Consider the following 26,156-nt stretch of genomic DNA (forward strand, 5'->3'; position numbering starts at 1 on the left):
GGCTGGGGGGCAAAAAAGTGACAGGAGGTCTTTAACTTCAAACATGAATAAGGAATTAGATATTTAAATGGGTTCTCCAGGCACTCCAGTGATAACTTTTTCCTAGACCAGTGATGTCACATGCAATTGAACGGGCTTGAGCAATTTACAGCAATGTACTTGGTAAGCTGTGAGGAGGCCAAGGCACTCACCAGAGTGTTGCAGCCTCTTCAAACAGCTGATCAGCAATGGTGTTTAGAGTTGGAACTCCACCAATCAAATATCGATGACCTATCCTGAGGATGGGCCATGAGTATCAAAATCCTAGACATCTGCTAGTAGTAATATATAAAAGGCCCTTCAGATGAGAAATGTGAAGAAAATTTTTATTAGCCTATTTCTTTTCGTTTTAAGCTTGAAGTTATAGATCCAATGACGCTCCACTGCTCCTGTATCCTCAGGACTTCATCTTCTTTTCCTGTGGTCTTGTATGTTCTGAGGATCCAAATCAATGTCTACATCAAGATCTACAACATCCTAAGAAGCTTGTATAATGATAGTTCTGTGCACATAGATGTGATCGTGATATAGAGCCAAACTCTGTATGTCCCTGTGATCTGACTGAACAGAACACAGAACAGGCACTAAAATAATATATTAATAGAGTCATACTAAACCCATCGATTTAGTGCCTTTAAAGGTGTTCTCTGGAAATTATTTAAAATGGCCGCCAGCAACCCATCCTAGAATCTAAATAGGATAGGTTGCCTCCAGCTACAGAGCTGTGTGGGTGGAGGAGGTTGTGAGAGGAATGAAGCCTTGCTTCAACTAGCACTGTCTAGCGTTCCTGTTAAGCTGCTCAGCCATGACAGTATATCGCACACAGGATCAAATCATTACTATTATATAACAGTAGTTAGCAGTGAGGTGCCAGGATGGCATATTGTAGGCAGGATCACATCATTACTATGCATTGTAAAGCAGAATTCCTTACATTACGACACGGTTACCAGAGCACAGCTATTAGCCAGAGATCCATATAGCAGATATTTAAGCCAGAGAAATATGAGGGCCAATGCTGTCATCTGCTTGGCTCATGCTGGGACATCTGGGAGGAGGCATTGTATACAAACTACTGCTGGACGGATTACAACTTCAGTCCTGCATACAGTAAAGAGAGAATGTAAAAAATGGAATACAGCGGCTCACCCCTGTTTTGTATGGATAGGTGCTCACCCTCAGGTCCTACCCTCAGGACCAGTGAAAGAGATTGTACCGTATAAATAAATGAGGGGGCACACTCAAGAGGGAAACACTGACTGGATGTATCAAGTTATTTAATATGTTCAAAATATATTAAAAACAAACCCTTAAAATACACATAAAACATACATCAAATGATAAAATATGTGATATGCAGCATTAGCAAATAGAAACAATATCTCCTTTGAGGTTAATATAGCAGCCGACACACTGCTGTGTGTGTAAAGGGACAAACACAATGGTAACAGCAGTGTCCAAATTCCAATTGGGATGAATGTAGCAATTCTATAATAGATAATGTTCCAATTTAGATGGTATGGTATGGACGTCAGAATCAACAACTCTATGTATAGATAATGCTCCAATTAGAACATATGATGTGAATGTCAGGGTCGACAGCTCAAATGTCCCGTACCTTTCCACAAATGAGGCACTATACCACTTGGGGTAATGATTACGCGACTTATATGGGGCGCAGATTTTATGCCAGTGTCCGGTACTCAGGATATGTAGAGATGCGTGTAGCAACCTCCAAGTTACTCACAGTTTCTAGCCGCTGTAGTGTTCCAGTCTCCCCCTTCCTTGCTGCGTGACTGCAGCGTTGATCTCCCAGATAGCCGTGGCGTCCCACGTGACCTGGTCTTTTGGGTTCCGGGTTGACGCTTGTATGACGTCACTACTATGCGGCAGTAGCTTTCCGGCGGTAACTTTGATTGTGGAGGTGAATCGTTGAATCGCTGGACTTTCGAAAGTATGCTAGTATATAGCTGTTGTTCTCCGCTTGGAATCCACGCACTCTGAATTGCCAGACGCGTTTCAGGGTCTTGCACCCCTTCCTCAGTGGCCACCGAGTGAGTGGATTCTCACTCCTTATGTATGGTGTTGTCCCACCCATCATTAAGCTCTCTAGTGCTTGTTCAAATATGTGGGATGGATTTCATTGCTGCTTTTCATATTATGATTCAAAGTAAAACATTAAAATAACACTAAAATTCATAAATATTGTACCCAAATATTCACTATATAGTACTACTTGTAAAAACAGCTTTGTGGATAAACTACAAAATCAATTATAAAAGAACCGCATAAAAAACGCATCAGTGTGAATTGCGTCTTATATGCGGTTTTTATCCAGCATTGTAAAAACAGCTATGTGGATAAACTGCAAGGTCAATTTTAGGAAAACCGCATGAGAACCGCATCAGTGTGAATTGTGTTCTATATGCGGTTTTTGTCCAAAAGGGACAAAGATACTCTTTACCTAAATGTATAGTTGTTTGATGTAATTTTTGTGTTTTTGTACTTTGCTCATTGTATTTTTTGGGGTATTTGTATGGTGGAGTTTGTTGAGTATAGGGGGCCTTCCAGTGGGGAGGGGAAATCACAGCGTCAAACAATTGACAAACTGTGATGTCCCATCTCCACCGGACGGCCCCCCAATGCTTACAGGAATCCAAATATCTCCATCTCCGCATTAAGTCCCCTTGGGATGATGGTATCATACTCAAAAATTCTGCGGGATTCCTGTCTCGACATATGAGCAATGTGATTTCCTCCTCTCCACATTTTCTTAACTCTTTCTATAGCGGTGAATTTGAGGCTGGTCGGATCACAATTATGTTGAATTTTAAAATGCTTCGATAGGGAATGTGTTTCTAAGCCTTTCTTTATATTTGCCACATGTTCAGCTACCCTTTTTTTGAGTGTCCTTTTGGTTCTACCTATGTACTGTTTCTTACATCCACATTCCAGCAGATAGATAACATCGGTAGAGTCACAGGTCAGGCATTCCTGTATTTCTACACTAAATGTGTTTACTGTGGATGTTACCTTTGTTGTTTTTTTAGGGAAGCTAGTAATTTTACAATTAGTACATCTCCCACATTTAAAAAATCCATTAGTTGTCAACCAATTCTTTTTTTGTAGTTTTTGTTGTTGATTATCCTTCTTGGCTATTATAGTTGGGGCTATTTTGCCTGCCAAATTATTCGCCCTTGTGTACGTTATTTTTGGTACATCGCTCAATAGTGGGCCAATTAGCTTATCATTTAGTAAGTGATCCCAATGCTTTCGGATACTTCTTTCTATCACTTTATGTTGAGAACTAAATGGAAGGATAATTCTTATTATCTCATCTCGTGATTGTGGCAAACCTGTCTCAAAGAAGCTTTTCCTTTCCATCTTTCTTACTTTCTCCAGTGATTTGTCTATAATTTGTACTGGATAGTCCCTTTCTAGGAATTGTTGTTTCAAGCCAGCTGCCTCTTCATCAAACTTGCTATCCACTGTACAGTTGCGCTTTAGTCTGCGGAACTGACTAGTTGGTATGTTAGTCAGCCATCGCGGAAGATGGCAACTAGCAAATCTGATGAAGCTATTCTTGGCCACTGGCTTGAAAAACGTATTGCATTGTAACTGGTTATCTCTAATCCAGATTTCCAAATCTAGAAACTCAACTTTTTCTTTACTGGTAATTGGACTGAATACAAGGTTTTTATCATTTTTATTGATATCACTGAGAAATGAATTGAGGGACTCTGTTGTATTGCACCAAACGAACAGGATATCATCAATGTATCGCCGCCACAGCACCAGATCCGTCCCCAGCCTGGGCAAGATGTGTTCTTTTTCCCATTGAGCCAAAAAAAGATTGGCATAGCTGGGGGCGAATCTGGTGCCCATGGCGGTACCGGTACACTGCAGGTAGAACTCCTGCTCAAACATAGAGTTGTTGATTCTGACGTCCATACCATACCATCTAAATTGGAACATTATCTATTATAGAATTGCTACATTCATCCCAATTGGAATTTGGACACTGCTGTTACCATTGTGTTTGTCCCTTTACACACACAGCAGTGTGTCGGCTGCTATATTAACCTCAAAGGAGATATTGTTTCTATTTGCTAATGCTGCATATCACATATTTTATCATTTGATGTATGTTTTATGTGTATTTTAAGGGTTTGTTTTTAATATATTTTGAACATATTAAATAACTTGATACATCCAGTCAGTGTTTCCCTCTTGAGTGTGCCCCCTCATTTATTTATACGGTACAATCTCTTTCACTGGTCCTGAGGGTAGGACCTGAGGGTGAGCACCTATCCATACAAAACAGGGGTGAGCCGCTGTATTCCATTTTTTACATTTATTCCAATACCCTCAAACAGCTGAGCTCCTCCAGTTCTGATATGGACATTTGGGAACACTTAGATAACAAATATAAAAGAATTGAAGCCTTTTCCTTTAATCTGGAAGGTGAAGCTTCAGTACAGATAACAAGATCTATGGATGATGTTTTTAAAGCTTTGGAGAGGATTCTGCAACGTCAATTGCGTAACAAGTGGGAAATTAGATCCCTGACGCAATATTTGGATAGGGGTTTCATCCCTAAGGGTCTAACACTGACCAAGACACCTGCATCTGATTTGATGAATGATGAGTTCAGAAAGGAATGGGATGGATTCCTAAAAATACAATCTGGAGCCCTTATCCAAATGATCATTAAAAGAAGAATAAAAATGACAGAGGAAATGACAGGACAAATAGATACTCTAAAAAAAGAAATAGAAATGTTTCCAAATACTGAGGTAGTCCAGAAGTGGCACGAAAGAATCTGTAAAAATTTAGATGCATTAGAAAGAGAAATAATAGGTAAAAAATCCAAAAAACTACACAATATGGAAAAGAAAGAAACCACAGAAATTTATGGACGGGAGGTAGAACACACGAATACACAGGGACAAATGGAAAATGTCAAAACATCAAATAGATATGAGGCACTAGCAACACCACATTTTTTAGACTTTACACCCCCACATCACAAAGCACGAATAAGAAATACACGAACTCCCACTCCAACACGCCAAGAGACACAGAAACACAATTATATAACACAGAGTTATGCTCACGATTACAATTTGAGGGATCGTCCGAGGGAACATACACAGAACAGAGGATATTACCAGACACACAGACAGGAGCACAGACACTATCAGGACACAACACACCAATACACATCAGGAGTAAACAGGTCACAAAAACACAATCACAACGAAGAATACGTAGAGGACGACATGCACAAAAGACGAAAACACAAGAAATAAAAACGCCAATTAATAACATAATAAATATTAGTGATACCACACTTACAGAAAGCCAAGTGCAGCTTCTTAACAAAGGTTTGAAATTTGCTCCCACTAATCCTATGGATAAATTTGCTACATACATAGGAGTGGAGAAATTCATCAGACGCCTATGTCTCAAAAAATATTTCCTAAAAAATCCTATTAATAGGGAGATAGATATGGGAAGCAATACAAAGCAATATCCACATACAGATCTAAAGGTTAGATCAAAGAAATATCCCAGGCAGGAAATTAGTAAAGAAATGGCCACATTTAAGAACAATGTAGAACGTGATTTAAGAAGAATTAAAAGTCGCAGGGTAAATCCAAATCTCAACAGGGAAGAAATCAAAGCCATCAAATCCCTACAAGAAACAAACAACATTATCATTAGGCCCGCAGATAAAGGCGGGGCCATTGTGATATTGAACACAAAGGACTATACAGAAGAATGCTATAGACAATTAAGATCTGGAAGCACCTATCAAAAACTAAAAGGAGACCCAACACAAGAATACTATAGCATCTTACAAAATTTCTGCATAAGGGGGGTTGAGGCCAATTTCCTTTCTGATCAGGAATCCAAGTTTATTTTGGACACTGAGAGGAGGGTTCCAATGTTCTACTGTGTCCCCAAGATCCACAAAAACCTGGAAGCACCTCCAGGTCGTCCGATTGTATCGGGCATTCAATCTATATCATGCAATCTATCCAAATATATTGATCAATGGCTGCAACCTTATGTCAAACGGGTGCCATCGTACATCCGGGACACCACTGACATTATTAAGATATTGGAAGAAGTCAGTTGGGTAGATGGATGGATCTTGGGGACACTGGACGTTGGATCTCTCTATACAGTTATTGAACATACAAGTGGGATACAAGCACTATACGAGCAGCTGTCAGGAGATGATGGGCTCTCTGCGGAACAATTACAGTTCCTGTTAGATGGAGTAAATTATATCCTAACTCACAACTATTTTGCGTTTGAGCAGGAGTTCTACCTGCAGTGTACCGGTACCGCCATGGGCACCAGATTCGCCCCCAGCTATGCCAATCTTTTTTTGGCTCAATGGGAAAAAGAACACATCTTGCCCAGGCTGGGGACGGATCTGGTGCTGTGGCGGCGATACATTGATGATATCCTGTTCGTTTGGTGCAATACAACAGAGTCCCTCAATTCATTTCTCAGTGATATCAATAAAAATGATAAAAACCTTGTATTCAGTCCAATTACCAGTAAAGAAAAAGTTGAGTTTCTAGATTTGGAAATCTGGATTAGAGATAACCAGTTACAATGCAATACGTTTTTCAAGCCAGTGGCCAAGAATAGCTTCATCAGATTTGCTAGTTGCCATCTTCCGCGATGGCTGACTAACATACCAACTAGTCAGTTCCGCAGACTAAAGCGCAACTGTACAGTGGATAGCAAGTTTGATGAAGAGGCAGCTGGCTTGAAACAACAATTCCTAGAAAGGGACTATCCAGTACAAATTATAGACAAATCACTGGAGAAAGTAAGAAAGATGGAAAGGAAAAGCTTCTTTGAGACAGGTTTGCCACAATCACGAGATGAGATAATAAGAATTATCCTTCCATTTAGTTCTCAACATAAAGTGATAGAAAGAAGTATCCGAAAGCATTGGGATCACTTACTAAATGATAAGCTAATTGGCCCACTATTGAGCGATGTACCAAAAATAACGTACACAAGGGCGAATAATTTGGCAGGCAAAATAGCCCCAACTATAATAGCCAAGAAGGATAATCAACAACAAAAACTACAAAAAAAGAATTGGTTGACAACTAATGGATTTTTTAAATGTGGGAGATGTACTAATTGTAAAATTACTAGCTTCCCTAAAAAAACAACAAAGGTAACATCCACAGTAAACACATTTAGTGTAGAAATACAGGAATGCCTGACCTGTGACTCTACCGATGTTATCTATCTGCTGGAATGTGGATGTAAGAAACAGTACATAGGTAGAACCAAAAGGACACTCAAAAAAAGGGTAGCTGAACATGTGGCAAATATAAAGAAAGGCTTAGAAACACATTCCCTATCGAAGCATTTTAAAATTCAACATAATTGTGATCCGACCAGCCTCAAATTCACCGCTATAGAAAGAGTTAAGAAAATGTGGAGAGGAGGAAATCACATTGCTCATATGTCGAGACAGGAATCCCGCAGAATTTTTGAGTATGATACCATCATCCCAAGGGGACTTAATGCGGAGATGGAGATATTTGGATTCCTGTAAGCATTGGGGGGCCGTCCGGTGGAGATGGGACATCACAGTTTGTCAATTGTTTGACGCTGTGATTTCCCCTCCCCACTGGAAGGCCCCCTATACTCAACAAACTCCACCATACAAATACCCCAAAAAATACAATGAGCAAAGTACAAAAACACAAAAATTACATCAAACAACTATACATTTAGGTAAAGAGTATCTTTGTCCCTTTTGGACAAAAACCGCATATAGAACACAATTCACACTGATGCGGTTCTCATGCGGTTTTCCTAAAATTGACCTTGCAGTTTATCCACATAGCTGTTTTTACAATGCTGGATAAAAACCGCATATAAGACGCAATTCACACTGATGCGTTTTTTATGCGGTTCTTTTATAATTGATTTTGTAGTTTATCCACAAAGCTGTTTTTACAAGTAGTACTATATAGTGAATATTTGGGTACAATATTTATGAATTTTAGTGTTATTTTAATGTTTTACTTTGAATCATAATATGAAAAGCAGCAATGAAATCCATCCCACATATTTGAACAAGCACTAGAGAGCTTAATGATGGGTGGGACAACACCATACATAAGGAGTGAGAATCCACTCACTCGGTGGCCACTGAGGAAGGGGTGCAAGACCCTGAAACGCGTCTGGCAATTCAGAGTGCGTGGATTCCAAGCGGAGAACAACAGCTATATACTAGCATACTTTCGAAAGTCCAGCGATTCAACGATTCACCTCCACAATCAAAGTTACCGCCGGAAAGCTACTGCCGCATAGTAGTGACGTCATACAAGCGTCAACCCGGAACCCAAAAGACCAGGTCACGTGGGACGCCACGGCTATCTGGGAGATCAACGCTGCAGTCACGCAGCAAGGAAGGGGGAGACTGGAACACTACAGCGGCTAGAAACTGTGAGTAACTTGGAGGTTGCTACACGCATCTCTACATATCCTGAGTACCGGACACTGGCATAAAATCTGCGCCCCATATAAGTCGCGTAATCATTACCCCAAGTGGTATAGTGCCTCATTTGTGGAAAGGTACGGGACATTTGAGCTGTCGACCCTGACATTCACATCATATGTTCTAATTGGAGCATTATCTATACATAGAGTTGTTGATTCTGACGTCCATACCATACCATCTAAATTGGAACATTATCTATTATAGAATTGCTACATTCATCCCAATTGGAATTTGGACACTGCTGTTACCATTGTGTTTGTCCCTTTACACACACAGCAGTGTGTCGGCTGCTATATTAACCTCAAAGGAGATATTGTTTCTATTTGCTAATGCTGCATATCACATATTTTATCATTTGATGTATGTTTTATGTGTATTTTAAGGGTTTGTTTTTAATATATTTTGAACATATTAAATAACTTGATACATCCAGTCAGTGTTTCCCTCTTGAGTGTGCCCCCTCATTTATTTATACAGTAAAGAGAGACTCTTGTTAAGTCTCATCTGGCCTGGTCTCCGACTCTCTTAACACCACATGCTTGCCATTGAATTTCCATCATGTGCCCTGCCTAGCATCCACATGCACATTAACGCCATGGGCACTCCTGAATTACCATCATGTAGGGAGCCCACAGGTACAAGGACTATGCCAAGGGAACACACGGTGCCCCTCCTTCACTGCACCGACCACAGGGAGCGATGACCTGAGGGAGTACACTGTGAAACATTATCATCAGGGCCACTACCACTCCCACCCTCTGCTCAGGCTACTCAGGGGCTCACTGCACTAATTACATTCTACCTTGGTTTGTTGGTGGCCATTTTAAATAATTCTTGGAGAATCCCTTTTAGGGGAGCACATGAGATATCACGTGATCGTTTTCAGCCAATTAGCATCTCTGACAAAGACGATTGTGATTCGGTCTGGGGCTCTTCTTTCTGAGGAGTCATGGTACCTTTCAGACTGGAAGAGATCTTGACCATGTGACAGAACCAGAAAGCGCTGTATCCCCTTCCATCTCTTTGGGACTGTGTGCTGGAAGAAATTGCAATTAGTAGTATAGAGCGTATGACAATGTTGCTTTAATTTTCAAATAACTGTAGTGCATTTCAATTTACTTTCATATATTATATATGGTAGCCTTCTACATATCTGGCCCTTTAAGTCTTATTCTTTGTTAACTTTTTTTTTTCTCTAAATAAAAACCCCTATGCAACACTTGCTATACAGTACCTCCATACATGTCACTTTAGTCTTAGAAGTGTGCGTATATTCTGTAATGATAAAATATTACCATTATATAACAATGATTCATTCTTTCATTGGCACTTACTGCCTTCATCAGTCTTGAGGATATATAACCTTACATATTAGCAAGCTTCCTGGTGGCCAGTCTCCTACAAGAAGCTAACTAGCTTGTCACATCCACAGTATTTCACTAGAACTCAATGCTTATGAATTGAGTATTATTCTCTTCAGTGTTTTATATGTTTCTAATTGTCTCCAGAATCTTTATGTGCTTTGGGTTGAATATACATGTCATAGTTTGAAAAGGTTCAACACAAATGAAACTGCAATCTAATCTCCTCTTGTATCGTAATTCATGTCTTAATGGCCTTGGCTGCAGAATGGGCGAAGTTTATTCACTTCTCATCCATCAAATATTTGTGTATATGCTGTGTTCATGGACAAGGAGTAAGTATACGGTCAGCCCTGCAGCCATTGCCCCAGCACATGGCGATCGAATAGTAACAGAACGCTATATCATGATTTTTATTGTTTATATTACCTAATATTCCCTTCACCTATGCCATTTCATTTTCTTACAGATAATACACACTGTCAGTGCAATTGATAAGGATGATTCTTATAGTGGACTTCAGTTTTCATATGCAGTAGCTAATCCAGCAGTACACGGTACAAACTTTACAGTCAGAGACAACAGAGGTAATTAGATGTACATGTGGACTGTATGTGTGTATGCGTCTGTGTAAATGTATGTGCAAAGTCCTGATTTTCTCGTTAAAGAATCACTCACCCTACTTACAGGAAACCCTTACTGATTTTCCAGTGCAAGAACATTCAGGGTTGGCTGCCTGAGGCAATATTCCAAGAAATAAGGGATTGTCCAGCACTTCTAAAATGATAGGCTTTGTTAATTCCTGGAAAATATTATAGTCCTTATCTCTGAACTACTGACAGTTCATAAACACTTAGGCCCCTTTTACACGGGCGAGATTTCCATGCGGGTGAAATGCGTGAGGTGAACCCGCACTAAATCCGGACCCATTCATTTCTATGGGGCTGTGCACATGAGCGGTGATTTTCACGCATCACTTGTGCATTGCGTAAAAAATCGCAGCATGCTCCTCTTTGTGCGTTTTCCACGCAACGCAGGCCCCATAGAAGTGATTGGGGCTGCGTGAAAATCGCAAGCATCCTCAAGCAAGTGCGGATGCGGTGCGATTTTCACGCACGGTTGCTAGGAGACGATCGGGATGGGGACCCGATCTTTATTATTTTCCCTTATAACATGGTTATAAGAGAAAATAATACCATTCTTAATACAGAATGCATAGTACAATAGGGCTGGAGGGGTTAAAAAAAATTAAAACATTTTTTACTCACCTTGCTTGCGCAGCCCGGCTTCTCTTCTGTCCCATCTTTGCTGTGCACAGGAAAAGGACCTGTGGTGACATAACTGCGCTAATCACATGGTCCATCACATGATCCATCACCATGGTAAAAGACCATGTGATGGACCGTGTGATGAGCACAGTGACGTCATCAAAAGTCCTATTCATCAAGGAAGAAGACAGAAGAGAAGCCAGGCTGCGTGAGCAAGTGGATTAAGGTGAGTTAAATTATTTTTTTATTTTTTTTTAACCCCTCCAGCCCTATTGTACTATGCATTCTGTATGAAGAATGCTATTATTTTCCCTTATAACCATGTTATAAGGGAAAATAATAAAATCTACACAACACCTAACCCAAACCCGAACTTCTGTGAAGAAGTTCGGGTTTGAGTACCAAACATGCCGATTTTTCTCACGCGTGTGCAAAACGCATTACAATGTTTTGCACTCACGCTAAAAAATCATGCATTTTCCCTCACCGCACCCGCATCTTATCCGGGCCAAAAACATGACGATACGGCTTGGCTCAGGATGCGTTCAGTGAAACTCGCACCATTTTGCAAGCAAGTTCAGTCAGTTTTGTCTGTGATTGCGTTCAGTTGTTCAATTTTTTCCTCTTGGGTACAATTGATTTTAATGCGTTTTTCACACACGTGAAAAAAACTGAAGGTTTACAAACAACATCTCCTAGCAACCATCAGTGAAAAATGCATTGCATCCGGATGCAATGTGTTTTTCCCTGAAGCCCCATTAACTTCTATGGAGCCAGGGCTGCATGAAAAACGCAGGAAAGTATTTAATTATCATTATTTATTATTAAAGCGCCATTCATTCCATGGCGCTGTACATATGAAAAGGGGTATACATACAAAATACAAAACAATTGCAATAAGCATGAACAAGATGAGTTACAAACTGGAACAGAAGGAGAGAGAACCCTGCCCACAAGGGCTTACAAGCTACAAGTTATAAGAGAAGGGCACAGTTTAAATCACTCGGAAAACACGTATCAATGGCTATTATCCAAAAAGATTCTCACTGTAAAGGGCATCTTTCACCAGCAAACTCCCTATCAAATTGCTTGTATAGGCGTTTGGTGCAATGAGAGCTTCACCATTGCTCTTGTTGCGCCGAAATTCTACCCATTTCTGTGGCCAGCCCGTCCCTGGCTCTTTTGATTGACAGGGCCAGGCAGTCGCAAAGCAGCGAGTGAGGGAACGGCCACAGAAATAAGTGGAGCTTGGGTGCAACAAAAGCAATGATGATGCCCTCATTGCTATAAAAGCCTAATTTGCATATTAAGAAAAAGTATAACTCGAGAATGGGGCCTCAGATCAACAAAAGAAAACCAGTTTTAATCAGGGGAACCACAGCTATGTGTTTGCAAACAGTTGGATTCCCTTTAACCCAGCTCTACCACAATTACTTCCACGTTTGGGCTTGTTAACCATTTCCAAACACCTTATCTTCAAATGACTTGTGTCTTTATTGTGATTATATGCAAAGCATCTAGAAACACCAGATATATTGTTTCCATCTGGATTACTAATACCTAATATATTCTCAGCTATTCTATTTCTCAAATGGGTTATCCAGGAGTTGGTAATGATGACCTATCTTCAGAATAGGTCAGGGCTGGCCAACCTGCGGCTCTCCAGCTGTTGTAAAACTACATTTCCCACCATGCCCTGCTGTAGGCTGATAGCTGTAAGCAGTCTAGGCATGCTGGGAGTTGTAGTTTTGCAACAGCTGGAGAGCCGCAGGTTGGCCAGCCCTGGGATAGGTCATCATTGTCACATTGATGAGGGACTGAGTCTGGCATCCCCGCCGATCAGATTTTCCGGGTACCGCAGCACTCACCAGAGCTCTGATGAGCGCTGCAGGCTCCCACCAGCTTTCTGAGCAAAGCGCCGTACATCGTAAAGTGATATTGCTTGGTATTGCAGCTAAAGCCCATTGACTTGAATGGGGCTAAACTACAACTAGGCCATGTGACCGATGTATGGTGATTCCACATGACCTAGGAAGAGGTCACGAAGTGCCGGACTCTTGTAAGAGCTGATCAGACAGGTCCTGAGTGTCGGACCCCCACTGGTCTGACCTATCCAGACAATAGACCATCAGTATAAATTCCTCGATAACCCCTTTAAAGGACGAGTTGTACAATCAATGTATGGAAGTTGGCATTTGGTGCATCCTATAACATACACTACAGGTGTTGTACTACAGTTCACCAGGCTTGGGACTTTATAAGGACAAGTTTTGCTCCACTTGTTACCACATTTAAAGGGTAACTGCCATTCTATTTTTGAGTAATGTATAGGGCTCAAATGGGCCACTTTATAGCTATTTTTCTAATCGAAATGTATGATTTCAGTAATTAAAGTATATTACAAAAATGGTCAGTATCACTGTCCCCATACATTACACAAATAAAAAATAGAACGGCAGTTACACTTTAGGTTTTCGTCCAATTTTCTTTACAGCTTATGGTGTGTAATATATATAGTTGGTTCAAATATGTTACCTAATTGTACTCTCTTTTTATCTACAAAATGACATTATTATAATATGTTCATATTGTTTACCTTTCAGATAACACTGCTAGCATCTATACACAGAGAAACGGATATAGCCGCCATGAGATGAATACTTACTTACTGCCAGTGGTGATTTCAGATTATGGGTTTCCCGTACAGAGTAGTACTGGTACTCTGACTATTCGTGTTTGTGCCTGTGACCACAAGGGTAACATGCAGTCTTGTACCGCTGAGGCTCTAAGTCATCCCACTGGTTTGAGCACAGGAGCGCTGATTGCCATTCTTCTCTGCATAATTATACTGCTAGGTAAGTAATATTAAATGAGTTTACAGAACTGAAATACCCATCAGAAAATTCTTAAATAATAGACAGATGCTCCCCATTGAGAAACCTTTTCAATGTAGAAAAGCAGAGGTTGAACCAACACACTCACACTGATGGACCCTGGAATTGTGGGCAGTGGGAAATGTGAAATCTAAATCAATATTTGGTGTGACCATCCTTGAAAACAGAATTTATTCTTCTAGGTACACTTACACACAGTTTTTAAGGAATTTAGCATTAGCAGTGAGGTTGTTCCACATATCTTCTGTGGAAGTAGGCTTAGGGTCCATTCACACATCCGTAGTGTATTGCGGATCCGCAATACACCCGGCCAGCACCCCCATAGAACTGCCTATTCTTGTCCGCAAGAATAGGACATGTTCTATTTTTTTCCGGAGCCCTGGACCGGAAATTCGGGGCCGCTCTCCGGAAATGCGGAGAATGAATGGGTCCGCACCCGTTCCGCAATTATCCGGACACATTCTACAGACATGTTAATGGACCATAACTCAAATCCTTCTGTCTTTTCACGTAAGCCCAAACATACTCGATGGTGTTGAGATTAGGGCACTGTGGAGGCCATATCATCACTTCCAGGACTCCTTGGTCGTCTTTACATTAAAGATAGTTCAAAGTTGCTGTACCGCATCAGCAAGATCTCTCCTAGGGTTTCGAAACGTTCTGTTCTTATACTTTACATTTATATTTATTGCCAAGAAAATCTAAATACCTGTCATTCTTGGTCAAGAACATTAAGAGGCAAAATACTGTAGGAAATCATTTAATCCTTATAGAACATTCCACCTATCAGTCACCATTTGTTTTTCTAGATAGTCTGTGTTTGTACGGGGGTTTAGTAGTGGCTTCTCAATAACATGTACATGAACTTAACTTGAACTGATAGAATTGTAGTGGAACCAGAGTAAACATCTCTCATTTAGCCTTCCTCGTGTAATGTAAGGCAATCAGTATTTCTTCTAAAACGTACGTTTCTTGTGGCAGATAATAAATAATAACATGTATTGTCAGAGTAGAGCAGCACTTATTGTTTTGTGAAATGTTTATTGACTATTGCTACGTGGAAAACTCTCAGCCTCAACATCGATTACTGAAGTGTGCTTCCTACAGTTCAGTGTTCCATTTTGTATTTCTACCTGACAGTCATAATGTCGTTTTCTATAGTTGCGCTTCCAACAATTATTTTCATGCTATTTACAACCAAAAATGAAACATATTCATGGTGGGAATGTAAATGTGTGTCTAATGTTTAATTGTTGACACTCTTCCCATGACACCTAATACATAAGATACATAAGAGATTCATACATGATTTCTGTTTAATGGCCTTTCTATGAGAGCGGCATTCTTTTGTTATGTGAACAACCACTCTTGTTTTAGGCTTTGTCGGTTATTGATGCTTAGCCTCTTTCAAGTGAATGACGCTGGGCTGCAATACCATGCATAGCGTGTGGACAACATTTTTTCAGAAAAAAAAAATCCAAATTTTTTTTCTGATCTCACACAACCCTTTACCACCAATGTTTTGCTGGAGATCTGCTTACAGTTCCTCCCGAGCAGTCACAAAACAGTTTTTTTTTGGGGGGGCGGCTGCTTTAACTGCTCATATCTCAGGGTTGGTAGCAGCTAGGGCCTGTTCTTGTTTGAGCTGGCATACTCATCACATCAAGGGATATAGCTATTAGAAATCAAGTCTAGAGTGAAAACGGTGAAACCAGCTTTTACTTGCAGCTGCATTCACTACCATCCCGATTTTGAACTGTTATATCTTCAGATGTAGTGGAGATAACGTGATTCTGGTATTGTTTGAAAGCTTAGAATAGCAGCTCTCAATAAGACTAGACCCATATCTCTAGCTCCTACCAATCCCCAGATATGAGCAGCTAAAGTAGCCCCCCTTCAGTCTGGAGGTGGCTGACAGCATGCAGGAGGAAAGAAAAAAATATTCAAAAATATATTTAACTTTGTTATTATCATATTTTTATTTAATACTTATATATATACACCTCAAAATAGTTCCTAAAAACATGTAACTAATCCCGCAAAACATAAAACTCATTTTTTTTGTGGGTCACGATGCATTTTTAATAGCACTATTTAATTTACTATGTCTTGTATTGGAAAATGGGAAAAATGTATTTGTAAAATTGAAAAAAGAAAAAGCACAATCACAATTGCCAGGATTTTTTGGGTTTTGATATTGCGACGTTCACTGTGCACTAAAAATGACATGACATCTTTATTCTGCTGGTCAATACAATTACGGTGATGCCAAATTTGTATATTTTTTTTTTGTTTTACTACTTTAAAAAAAATAAAAACTATAACTTTTTATATTTCCGTCTACAGAGCTGTATGAGGGCATGTTTTTTTGTGGGACGAGTTTTTATTGGTATTCCTGTGATATATACGACTTTTTGATCACTGTTATACATTTTTATTGGGACGGACAAGGTGACAAAAAAAATTGAGAATTGTGCTTTTTTTTTTTTACTCATTAAGGTGTTTACTGCCCAGTAAAAAGTAAAAATTTTTTACTAACTTAATATCAGAAGTAGCAATACTAGTTATGTTTTTTTTGTTAACTTGCCCCAGGCTGTCATAGTAACCGGAGCCCTCTGATTCCCCTGCAGGGGTTCCGATCGGGAGGCAGAGGGAGGCAACTTCCCTCTGCCTAACCTCACAGATGCTGCTATCGCTATTGACTGCGGCATCTGAGGGGTTATATGATGCCAATCTCAGTCATTGCGGCAACATGCCTGCTGCATTATACAGTCAGCATCCGCCATGTATGGAACGGGCTCAGCACTGCAACCCGCTCCATACAAGCCCTTGCGCATAATTACTTACAAAGAAATAATTGCTTAAGGATACATTCGCATCTGGTAACAATTGGCTATGCTGAATCTAGAGAGGTCCAGCAGGCTGCCGTAGACAGAATGTAACATAGATGCATAAGTGATGGTTCTATTTCCATGTTATTGTTTCTTTTATGCAGACTTTATCATGCCCCCGAATACAGTCAATACACATATGGTTTCCCACCAATTACATAATATACATTGTTTCTTCTTTTATGAGAATTTATCTTCTGTTTATATCCATGCGAAGTGCACAGCCATAACAGGATAGATCAATATGGCTTTATTTTTTAGAAGTATAGAACCAGCAGAGCAAGTCAAGTGTTGGTGTATTTTCCATGCAACGATTTTCTGCTTCATTTTTAGTTTCTGCCCAGTGTGTTCAGGGCTTTCTCCCCTTTTCTGTTATTGACAGCCTGTGCTCCTTAGTTACCTTTATTTCACATATCAGGGCATGTGATTGGTGGATTGGATGCTGAGTTGTAGCTGGGCCTTTGATCTCCCAGTCACTTGCTCCTGATCTAGTATATGACAGGGAAGAAGTATGAATATGTGCTGGATGTCAGTAAAGAAAATCAAAGAGCTTCTTCTGTATGAATGGAGAGGACAAGAAATCACAGTGAAAGCAACAATGTTTTCAGATATAGAAATGTGTCAGCCTGTACAGAAACAAACTATCCTGGATAGTAAGCATCTAATAGTCCCGAAATTTCAAGTGCTAGAAGAATGTGCTCCATCCATCACAGGTCTCTAAATAAGCCGGGTGGAATTGAAGGGTTTTATCCACAAACTCTTTATTTGATTACTTGTTGTTTTACTTGTGTACATAGTGCTCACATATTCCATAGGGATGTACACGTGATTCATTGATATTAGTACTATATCATTTTACAATAAGGCACATGATCTAATTTGTCTTTTTAAGGTATATGTTACAAGCTAATATCAGAGAGGCCAATTAACTTGAATGGTATTTGAAGCATAGCAAGAACAGGGGTATCCATTGGGAACCTGTTCCTACAGATGCTTCCCTTACAGGAAATAACAGGACATGATAGATGTATGCCTAGTAGCGTAGCTATGATTAAGTCTGTAGCCTTGTCATATGGTATACCATAATTTACAGCTATCATATCATCAGCAAACACATAGCCACCTAGGTTCAATTCATTGTGATATGCACTGTTATATAGAACACAGTGAAGTGAATGGAAGATGGTATAGTACAAAGGATGATGACAGATAAATGACAGGAGAACAGGGAGAATCTATACTGAACGGACCCTGCTCTGAATAGAGCCCCACAAGACAATTCAACAACTCAGCAACTGACGAATTTCCAAGAACAGCAGTGAAAGACCGTAGGAATACAGATTCGAGAATACACACATAATTCAGTAGACTAAAACATGATACAAATAATCTGGTAAGAAATCCACATAGCATACACCATCCCTGGCAAAAAGAATAGGATAAGGCCTAGGCATGTAAAGGCTCCACCCTTATCAACCAGGCCATGTTGGGGGATAACCAGCCTAGACTCAGATGCAAGGTAGTTGTATAGTAACTGCCCCAACAAAGTAACTAGGTGAACATAAGGCAACGGATAAATCCCTGTTACTAGTAATAGGCATCAGGTCTGTATGCAAAGAGACTCCTACTTGTTTCAGAGTGGACATTCGTCTCAGGGAGACAGCTGCTTTTATATATGTCTGGACAACATGCATTGCAGACCATTAAGTATTACATAGTGTGTAATAACCTACGTACGTCATCATGTCTCTATCCCAAAAAGCTAGTACAAGCTTGAGACCGGGAATTTGTCTCACCCTGTTGGTATAAGTGCGCCCTAACATACCAATGTGCAGAGCAATGGAGATTACAACGCTATGTTCCAGTTTCATGTAGTAAGACTTGTCATTGAGTTCCTTCAATAATTCAGTGAGTCTTTAAATCATCTACAGATGAGCCTTGTGTCAGAAGCAAAACAAAAGTGGCGCTGCTATACATAATTACATGGTTATTAAGGAGAAGCGAGACCTTTCCCTTGTGTTTACCGCCTTCACAAAAGGACAATAAAAATGCCTTTCCTGTATTAATACATCTCTTATATTTTGAGAAATGACTATGTTAGTGAGGAATAATGTACTATTAATTAAATAGTCTAAATTCAGAGGCATCATAAAATTATCTCCCAAGAAGCCATTTATTTGCACTAGCAGGAAGGAAAAGCAATTCATTTCCTTGGTTTAAGACTTAATTGCTATAACAGCTTCATGATTATTTTGGCTTTAACAATTGTATTCGACAGGTAATGCATTTTTATTTCCGTAGGCTACTTTCACACTAGCGTTTTTGCTGGATCCGGCAGGGTCCAGCAAAAACGCTTCCGTTACTGATACTACAACCATCTGCATCCGTTTGAACGGATCCGGTTGTATTATTTTTAACATATTTTTAACATTGCCAAAACGGATCCGTCATTAACTCCATTGAACGTCTATGGGGGACGGATCTGTTTTCTATTGTGGCAGATTGTGCCAGAGAAAAAGGATCCGTCCCCATTGACTTGCATCCGTTTTGCTCAACATCCCCAGGACGGAAAGCAAAATACAACATGTTGCGGTTTGGTCTGGAAACGCAACTAAACGGAACGGAATGCATTTTGGAGCATTCCGTTCTGTTCAGTTAGATTTTGTCCCCATTGACAATGAATGGGGACAGAACTGAAGCGTTTTTTTTCCGGTATAGAGCCCCTATGACGGAACTCAATACCGGAAAACTTTAACGCTAGTGTGAAAGTAGCCTTAGATAAGTTTTACTTGCAATTTTAAGCATAAAATAAAATTCAGTGGTCCCTCAAGATACAATATTAATTGGTTTCAGGATGACCATTGTATGTTGAAATCATTGTAAGTAGGGTAATCGGTTCCAAAGCCCCAAAATGTCATCCAAGATAAGAGAAAATGACGATTTAAGAAAAATAAGCAGATAACTAAGACAGAAAAAACAAGTCCTTACATATAACAGTCAGGAATAGCTGCTAACTAGCAATAATCCAGCTATTTTACCAGAGAAGTGACCTTTATTGGGTGGGTCTGAGTCTGAGGCATTGTATGTTTCAACCTACGATGGGTCAGAAGAGATCATTGTGTGTTGAAAATATTGTATCCTGAGGCCATTGTATCTTGAGGGATCACTGTAGTTTAATTTAATCGTCTTCAAAGGGACTCCAAGTGTGTTGATAAAATGATTGCAGGTTTGGAACCCAAACTTTCTTACATGGTGTTCTTTGACCTTTCCTTTTGAATTAGTATGTTGGCCCTTTATGTGTCAGATGCCATAGAAGCTCCTATTATTTGTAACAGTTTTTCCTTTTTTGCATTTTGAACATAAACTCAGAACTGGGACGCATTAATATGAAATACAAAGGCAAAGGCACAATTGTTCACAGTGACATGTTTCTCTATGCTTCAGCTGGTGATTTTACAGCTTGCATATATTGATTTTATTAGGCAGTATTTCTATCACATCTTTTTTTCTGCTCTGTTGCAGAGGATACCATGGCATATTCAGTAGTGAAGTTTATAAAAGAGATGATACAAATAGCATATATTAGAATTCTGACATGTCTCTTCATTTGCTGGTAGACTCGGCACACATCCCTTGGGTCCTCAGACCCTTATTATTGTAATTGGAGCAGCAATCCCTCTCTGGGTGCACCAACTGTTAATTATGTTAGTGCGTGCATGCGATGGCTACATAGAAAGAAATAAGCATTAGGGACAGTTTTGGGCAAACAGATACGAGGGCAATGGCGCTCAGCCAGTGCTGGTAATATTTTAATTTCAAAAACTCATTTCTCTGGCGAATTAAACATAGCGATGAATGGCATAAAACAAAATTTATACTACACAGCCAAGAACGGAGGATGTAAAGGAAGATGTCACTTGCCTCACTAAGTGCCATCTTTGTCGTAAGCAAGAGAGATTAGCTATTCTTCCCTGATAATAAAAAAGCACAGGGACTTGGCACAAACTGCCAGCCAGTTATACACAACAGCAGAACAATAAAGCTTTGTCCATGCGACATCCCTGCTAATTCCTGCTCCAATGAAAAGAGCAGAGAGAGATGCAAATTAGAGTATACAGCGCTTTCAAAGTGATTCGATTAAATAATTAGCATTGTTTAGCCACTCAATACAAGAAGGGAAAGGTTACTCGAATTTCAATTATTTTGTGAATGACTGCTGAGATCACATCAAGCACAGCCTACCATTGATCGCTTGGGAATGCTTACCAGGATGGACACTTGCGGTGCTCTGTCCCAAATCACATAATCTATTATTATTGTCCATATTTACTCACTTCTTCCGTGAACAGTGAATAAGATTATTTCTGAATCAGAACAGCAACATTACTTACACGGTATTAGTATAATAAATGCTTCAGGAATGCATCTTTTCACATATATATTCAAACTGGATAAAGTCATTGTAAAATATGATTATTACATCACTATTATTATCATATATTTAGTGGACATAAACTGTTCCGTGTTATATTCATTACCATTCATCTGTCCTACCTGTTAATGACCTACATATAAAAGGAATGATTTCCCTAACACACACCTAATCATCAAAGTAATGCATAGTCCTAAGCAGTCCTGTAACATACTGCCACATATTTAATGATACAGGGAAGCCATAGAAATACCATCAAGGTGCAAGTCTTCAATTTCCTTAGTTACTTTTACAGCAGATAAAGCCATAAGTGTAAATTTGCCATATGTAATATCGGAATATGCCACTCATTCTGTTCTGATCATGCACTCTTCAACATTGAAACTGCAATACCAAGAAGGAAAAGTTGTGAAATTATGGCAATCACAGGATCGAAAAACATATTAATGATATCCCCAAAAAATGTTAAAGAAATTATTTAGAACATCTAAATTTATTCAGTATGGAGTATGAGCACCACGCACCGAAATACAAACACTTACATACCTTTGCATGCTATCAGTGAGGTTATTATTTGTCTGAGGAATGTTTTGCCAGTTGAATGCTCTTGGGCACACAAATCAGCAAGATCCACTGCTGGCAGCTCCCTTTAAAAGTGCCAACCAATGATGTCCCAGATGTGCTAGATGGGAGAAAAGTATGGAAACTTTGCAGGTCATGATAATACATTTGGGTCATGCAGTCTGTTCACAGTAGCGCTAGTAATGAGCAGTCTGATGTTTTCCTGTTGAAAAATGGCTCCTATGACAACAAGAAATGGTTGTACCGCTTGTTTTCATGATCAAATTGATGTATGTAACACTGAGCTGTTAGTGTACCTGAAATAAAGATTAGAAGGTCTGTCTACTGTACATTGTGCCACAACATAATCCCAACAGTAGGATTACTGTGACATTCACTTATGATGGCCTCTTCATGGTATTGTCCATGAGGTCTCCAGTCCAACCTCCAACTATAATTTTGTCTGAGGCTTTTGATATGATCTCCAATTTCACTTGCAGTACAGAACAGAACACTACGCGCCATTGTTCTAATCAGACAAAACTTCTGAGCAGAGCTTCGCCTCTGTGGACCTCTTGGTGTCGTTCCAGTTCGTCTACATTGAGAAAAAATAGCCGCGCTCACCTGTGTCCGGCTCAATGGAGCATGAACCATAAATCTGGATCAGGCAAGATTAAAGTCCCCAAAAAATTGTTGCATCTTTATTCTTCAAAAATCATGAATAATAAAATCCAAGTGTGATATCATACAGACAGGATAGCATGTATGATTTCAATTTGACTTTTATGCCTCTTCCCTGATGCTGCATATTTGAGCTAGGTGCTTGAAAAATTTGATTATCTGCAGATCTTAACGACACCTGCTACTTCCTCAATTTGCACAACCTTACATCTTGTCCTTTGGTGTTGGTGTTGCAATTTTAATGTTGAGGAGTGTATGGGGAAAGCAGATGGCAGGTATGCTATCCAAGTCACCAATCTTAATGTGTATATTACATATATATATCATATTAAACCTCTTTTGGTAGATATGGGCTAATTCACATCTATTCACCCAAAAAATCTTTCTTTCCAAATACTGTTATTAAAACTTTACTCTTTATTAATTACACTCTAAAAGGGTAAATTTGCAAATTTTAAGAAATAATTACTCTTATGCCAGTTTTATGCCACCCTATCATAGACTGGTGACAGAGCCCTTAATTAAAACACTGGCTCACTTACTGTACCTTTTTTGGTCCAGCTGTTTTCTTAAAATACCTAATGAAAAGTTCCTAATCAGAAGTTCTACCCTGAAGTCACAATATTCATGACCAGAGGCTCCCCACTCCTTACTGCACATGATTGACAGCTTTCTTCATATAATGTTCATAGGGAGAAATATACCAATATGCAGCAGGAATAGGTGGGGCTGGAAGAACTGGGAGCTCATGAATGTTAGGATTTCCAGGCTTTTGCATTGCACTGAATGGACTCAAACCTTTGGATCTAGTGTTGATTGAGCACCAAAGTGCTCGGGTACTCGAGTCCAGTGCGTGCTCACGTCGCACAACAGTCGGTGAGCTGGCAATTGCAAGTGCTGCTGCAGCTCTGCCAGACAGGCGGCAGCTGTAGATGACTTACGGAAATCAGTACACATGCGTCGCACCTTCACCAGTAGCTCAGGCAAATTGGGGTAGGTTTTGAGAAACCGCTGAGCCACTAAGTTTAACACGTGGCCTAGGCATGGTATGTGTGTGAGCTTGCCGAGCTCCAAAGCCCATACATGTCAAACAGGAGATGTAGCGCAGATAATGTCGCTGTCCGCAGTGTCTACGAAAAAAGTACACTGGATGTCACTGATATTTTTAGTATGTGCACACGTTAGACAGGAGACGTAGCGCAGATAATGTCGCTGTCCGCAGCGTCTACAGTCGTTCCAACCTTGTTCTGTTTTGTTGATTATCGGCAGCACATCACTGATTACACCGTGAGATTTGCTGCCGATAATCAGACATCTTTTATCCTGAAAAAAGATGCCCATCAGTTTGCTTGTTTATCAGCTGATCAGCTGCTTCATTATAGGGACCAATTATCGGAACGAGCATTCCTATGAAGCATTCAGTCTCACATGTTTTGTTGGCAGTCAATCTCAGGAGAACTAAACTGATGCCTTTAGCCTTTTTTACCCATGAAAAAGCCACTAGCCAGCAAAACATGTCAGGGAGGCTTAATGCATAAATAGTTTTATAGTCACTTTGGAAACAAATTTGTAAATGGAAAATATTGTCCATTAGTGCAGATATCTTTCCATATTGCCCTCTTTGTTTACTGCGGTTCTGAAATACTAGGGAAGAAAGCTCAAATATGAATACCTCTCCATGAATAATGATTGGTGGTTCAGCTTTCATCAAAGCGGTTATACTGTAGAATAGGGATATCACCTTGTTAGGTGGCTTTAAGCTACCATACTGGTGGATATCTTCTGTCCTCCTTGCTTTTAATTTCTTTTGTTTCTTTTTTTCTTCCCTCTTTCTCACGGGAGTCTCTGAATTGAGATTTGTTATACACTGAGTATTTGAGAAGAAAATGAATTGCTGCATATCAGTAGTATATTATGTATATCTCAGCTTTACTTTTGGATAGTGACATATAAGCTGGCCATCTTTAACTCCTGCTGCACAGGAAAAGGCCATTTGTAACCTCGTCTTGTTCATGTAGCCCAACATTGTAGTCTACTCACAATTGATATTAACCTCTGAACACCAAAAACACACACTGAGTCACATTTATATGTTTTCATGGAAGTTTTATGGCTCAGGGGCCTGTGCCACTTTTTGGATTCATGCAATTGTGTTAGAAAAAGAAGGTAGGACTTCAGACTTATTTACTAGTGAACTCTGACACTTTCCTTATTACAAATGTTGGAAAACAAGTCCATTATGACGAAATGAGACCAGTACAAAGCTAGTGGTAATTAACATACAATACCAGTGATTCTTTTCTTTTTAGTTTTATCCTGTTGTCACCTTACACAAGTAATGTATTAATCAGAAACACTCCCAAAGCATACTGAAGTCCATACGGGGGGGAAGTATCTGATAAGTTAAAAAAAATCTTACAACCATTATGGCAGATATTTTCTGCATGGTTGTGTTTAAGTGTGGTAGTTGCAAAATTATGTATGTATAACATTGTATTTCTCTTGTGTTATGTATTATAACAAAATCTTTTGGAAGAGAATCAGAAGATTACCTCTCTGGGAATCTCTCCAAAAGACTTTTGTGCTTTGATCGCTGCTAAATATGTTTGTCTATAGAAGTGAACCACACGGATACACCTCTACTTCACTTTTCTTTACATTCTCCACTCTAATTTCTCTAGATTTACAGTAAGGGATCATTTGAGTACAGCTGTGTAATTATACCGTAGCCTATTTTAAGTCTCTTGTACAGTTCCTTCAATCAATGTGCCTATTTAGGTATGATAGGACAATTATGCTGCAGCATTCAGACCATTAGTCATTCTTCTTTCCGTTCAGATAAAAGCAGCTGAAAATGGAGCTCTGTTGGCAAAAGTTTGGCCAGCTTCCTTCTCTTCCATTCTCCACTTGAGCTCCTTGATATAGAAAGAGGAGAACAAAGAATTATCTAGTAACTGAAAAGAGATGTAGAAGAACAATATGTAGTTACACCAGTTGTTAGTGATGTAATGGTAACATGCTAAGTGTAGTGCAAGTAATTTATATTCTCAGTGTAGCCAGTTGTATTCTGTAAGACAAAGTTCTACAAAGATTGTAATAACTGGAACTTAAGTGTGACATACAACAACAGGAGAAAACCTAGCCATATAAGACTTAATGTTGCTGTCTCATTCAATGGATAACATTTAGATCCAAATTGGTCTTGACATCAGTAAAACAATTATACAATTTAATTGGAAGCCAGGTAAAATTGAGGCATGTACGACTAGTGATGGAAAACTGCCACACCTTGAACCCTACTGCTATCACAGTGAACACCATTCCTTTTTTATAGGTTACTGGAGTGTGTAACATGCTGCGATGTTGCTATTTTGAGTACTTACTATTATAACTCTTTTCACCTTGAACTCTTTTATTTATAATGTTTATATTCTTTGGCTGGCCATATTCTTTAGATGTCAAATATTCCTCCCAA

At 39.5% G+C, this 26,156-nt stretch overlaps 1 protein-coding gene across 4 annotated transcripts in view; it reads left to right on the forward strand.

Moving 5' to 3' along the window:
* Positions 1-26,156, forward strand: part of LOC122938642 (cadherin-6-like) — a 361,198-nt gene that overhangs the window by 333,176 nt on the left and 1,866 nt on the right. For all 4 annotated transcript variants that reach the window (XM_044294304.1, XM_044294305.1, XM_044294306.1 and 1 more), the window contains 2 exons: positions 10,424-10,541; positions 13,826-14,077. In XM_044294304.1, the coding sequence (XP_044150239.1) occupies positions 10,424-10,541; positions 13,826-14,077 (370 nt within the window). The remainder of the gene's footprint in view (positions 1-10,423; positions 10,542-13,825; positions 14,078-26,156) is intronic.

The sequence above is a fragment of the Bufo gargarizans genome, chromosome 5, assembly GCF_014858855.1.
Source record: "Bufo gargarizans isolate SCDJY-AF-19 chromosome 5, ASM1485885v1, whole genome shotgun sequence".
Lineage (NCBI taxonomy): Eukaryota > Metazoa > Chordata > Amphibia > Anura > Bufonidae > Bufo > Bufo gargarizans.